Raw genomic sequence first — 4,027 nt, forward strand, 5'->3', positions numbered from 1 at the left:
AGGATTAAGTGCGAGGATAAGCTTCAGTACTTGGGGCTCACTTTGGACCCCAAGCTTACCTGGACCGATCATATTCACCAGGTGTACAATAAAGCCATCAAAGCTAATAACTCCCTTCGCAGCATCGCTCGGAACACCTGGGGGTTAAGCCCCAGGAACTGTACCCTTATATACAAAGCAGTGGTCGAACCCATTCTCACGTATGGGGCCGAGGAATGGGGGTACACCACCCTCAAAGTGCACCATAGGCGGAAACTTCTCTCTGCCCAAAGGGCTGCCCTGATTGCTATTACAAAGGCGTATCGGACCACCTCCACCGATGCCTTACTGGCCATTGCAGGGCTCCTGCCGGTCCACCTTGTGGCCCTAGGAAAGTTTATCAAGAAGTCTCTCCTGCTACTGGAAAGTGGCGGGACCATGCCCACCCAGGTGCAGAACATCTTCACAAAATTGAAGTTACCTGACTCTATCGAACACATCATGGAGGAGATTATCACGAACAGGATTGACCGGAACAATAGTCCAAAGGACCCCCACCCTGCCTGCTCCATTGAGAGCAACTTTTATATTGAACCCGTCACCCCGAAACACGGGATTAACTTTTATACCGACGGCTCAAAGACCAACACTGAGGTGGGGGCTTCGGTGGTCCTGACGGACCCCCAAAGGGTGCTGCACTGGCAGGCGGCTTATAGCTTAAAGCCTCACTGCTCCATTGCGCAGGCGGAGTCATTTGCGATCCTCCGCGCCCTTCGGTTTATCAAGGATAATACGGACAAGTTCAAGAAGGAGGCTTTCAACATTATTAGTGACAGTCGGACTGTGCTACATCAACTTAGGAAAGAAAACAGAAAATTGCCCATCATGAAAGAAAGCCTGCAACTAATCAGTGACATTAACAGGTGCTCGGCCCTGAATTTCTTCTGGGTACGGGGGCACTCAGGGGTGCCGGAAAATGACCGGGCCGACCTGGTCGCCAGGAAGGCTAACTAGATTGCCAGCAGCCACAGTTATGCGGCAATTCCCGTCTCTCACATCTGGTCGGCCATCCACAAGGCCCTCATCAGACTATGGCAGAAGGAATGGGACACCAGCAAAACTGGGAGAGTGACCCATAGCTTCATCCCCATCATCGAGAACAGGATAAAGAACCGGCATTTTTCCATGGATCACTTCCTCACCCAGCTGCTGTTGGACCATGGGAACTTTGGCTCTTACCTGCGGAGGTTCCTGGGTAAGGGCGACGGGCTCTGTGGCTGTGGGATGGGGGAGGTGATGATCCCTTCCATCTTATCTTCGTCTGCCGCGACCTAGCAGCCCACAGGAAACCTCTCAGGGACATGGCCCTCAGCGAGGGTCTCAACTGGCCCTGCCATCTTCAAGACTTTATTGAGAATAAAAGACTCTTTGCGGACTTTAAGGACTTTGCGGGGAGCATCCCCCAGTTGCAGGGGTTGTGGACAACCCACCAATTTTCCAGCGGGTAAACATCTTCCACAGTAACCGACTCTCGGCGCTAGGCTCGTTCTCTACCAGTGCCAGCGGCCTTTTCGGCATATTCATCAACTATGTACAATCTGTAATCTTATGTATTTACGTCTTCTGTATTTCTATTTTATTTCAAATAATTGCGGCGCCAGGCGCTCATGACTCCCTTCACCAACTTTCCTATCTACTTTACACTTCCCCTTACCTTCTACTCTCTCCTCACCCTTTCCCTTTGTCCTTCCTCCCATGCAATACCGCCGAGTAGCACGGGCTTCACCCCCTTTCACTAATGATGTAACGATGTACTGGAGGTTACAACCACAAATTAAGTCTATTATATAATAATGAACTTAAAATCCATACTCCAGACATAAATAACTTAAATATGGACATAATTAAAGCAATAGCAATAGCTATCTTTTCTGATAAACAAAATCCTTTGAAACAGGAACCTTCCTAAATAAATTAAATTATAATATGATCATACTAATATACAAAAATAAAGGGTCTAAAAGTGATATAGAAAATTACCATCAGATCATCATCACTTGTATTCCTTCCTCTGAATTGTACTAGTGTACTTCAGCCAATGGATCAAGGAATTATAAGAAGCCTTAAATGTCATTTTTCAGATAAATTAATTAAAACACTTCGTGGTTCAGAAAATGGCAAATTTTTGTCATCTGCTGCTACTGGATATGAGAGTGTAGATGAAAATTTAATAACATCTGAATTTTATACAGATGCAGATATTGTTCAGCAAATTAAATCTTCAGACGAAACAAATGTGGATGATTATGATGAAGATGAAACATCAGACAGAGAAACTGCAGTGCCATCAACCAGGGAAGCACGTAATGCAATAAGATTATTGAAAACGTTTTACAGGTCTCAGAAAACTTCGTCAGAAATAATGAACAAAGTCAACGATTTAGAAAATGACATTGATAAACAATTTTTAGGTGAAAAACATCTACAATCTAAAATAACTGACTTTTTTAAAGTGAATATTGTTATTGTTTCTTTTTTAATTGATATACATTAATTTAATCTTTTGTTGCCTTTTGATTCGAGATTATTTTCAAAACCAGAAGTGCCGCCATTATCGAAACTTGAAAAAAATAAAAATTTCTTATAAAAGGTAACTTTTGAAATTTTTAATTATTGTACATCGTTGTAAACTTAGATATAATAATGTAAATAAAGTTGATTTAAACATTTAGTTTGCACTTTTATACCTACAATAATAAATTAGTATTAAATATTATGTACCTCCGAAACCTTTAACCGATGTGAAAACATTTAACAATCCTAACATTTTCGGACCCCTCCTGGGTCCTTCTTCAGGTAAAATCGTCAAATCGACCATTCGTTTCAAAAGAATTTTTCAAAACATCGAACGATAGAACGACATCACGTGTTCCATATTCCCGAACTTAAAAGTTTCCACGTCATAGCGGATGCAGCAATCATGAATTTGAATTTAATTTTAGTTTATATTCGAATCAAATATTTAAACACTGAATTTCTGAGCTAAACTTAGTTTTATTAGTTAAACATATATCCAAGTAATTCAGTTTTTGAAAAATCCAGCAGTTATACATCTGATTATTAAAATATGGACTTGTTTACATATATGCATACATTCATACATATATAATGTCAGACTAAAAGTTTAAGTTAGCTGAAAACCAAGAAGAACAATAGATGCAAAGATGATCAAGTCAGTGTGGCAAATGACCCATATGGTTATATGATTTAATATTAAAAGTCTGAAAACAAATATCAATGGAAGGTTAGGTAGTGTAACTAACAATACATCTGCACAATAAACAGAAGTTGACAATTTATTTAATCATCATAAGAAACACACCTTTATAGTAAGTGCTGAAAATATCAGCCAAAACATTACAACAAAGTGTAAAGCACAGCACTATGAACAGATGTACTTGCTCCCAGCATCCAGAGTGTTACATACCTCCCCGCATAAATAATAAACAATTGTTTAAAAATTTAAACAGATATTTATTATTTATTACAAACACACAGATATTTAATATAAATAAAGTCAGAAATGAGTTTACTTAATAAAACAAATGTAACATATAACAAATTTAACAAATAAAACTTACGTATTGGAAGTCCATGCAATTTTTGGCACTGAGGACAGTGATATTTTTCAATGTCTAATGATTCATGTTCTTTTATATCAACACAACTGTAAAATAATTATACATATATATTATTTATTACATCATGTAATTGAATGTATAGTACTTTATAAGCAATGTGCAAATTAAAATGCATATTATTTACTCTCTCTCTCTCTCCCATAATTATTGTATTATTGTGACTTAAGTTCTTACAAAATTCACATGGAAGATAATTGAGCGAAAAAAAGCGAGAAAATTCTAATGGTAATAGGTATTACAGTAGAACCTCGAAAACTCGGCTCTCGATAACCCGGCACTCCGGATAACTCGGCCACACCCTGGCAGGGCAAAAAAATCCTTAGTTAATTAATTTTCATTATAGACAG

The 4,027-nt window shown here is 39.0% G+C and overlaps 1 protein-coding gene across 1 annotated transcript in view; it reads right to left on the reverse strand.

Moving 5' to 3' along the window:
* Window positions 1–4,027, reverse strand: part of LOC111630442 (lysine-specific demethylase 7B-like) — a 65,171-nt gene that overhangs the window by 37,800 nt on the left and 23,344 nt on the right. Inside the window, exon 2 of the mRNA XM_023374547.1 lies at window positions 3,621–3,706. Coding sequence (XP_023230315.1) covers window positions 3,621–3,706 — 86 coding nt within the window. The remainder of the gene's footprint in view (window positions 1–3,620; window positions 3,707–4,027) is intronic.

This window comes from Centruroides sculpturatus, unplaced genomic scaffold (assembly GCF_000671375.1).
Source record: "Centruroides sculpturatus isolate CEXI.00-Female unplaced genomic scaffold, Cexi_2.0 scaffold383, whole genome shotgun sequence".
In the NCBI taxonomy this organism is placed as follows: Eukaryota; Metazoa; Arthropoda; class Arachnida; order Scorpiones; family Buthidae; genus Centruroides; species Centruroides sculpturatus.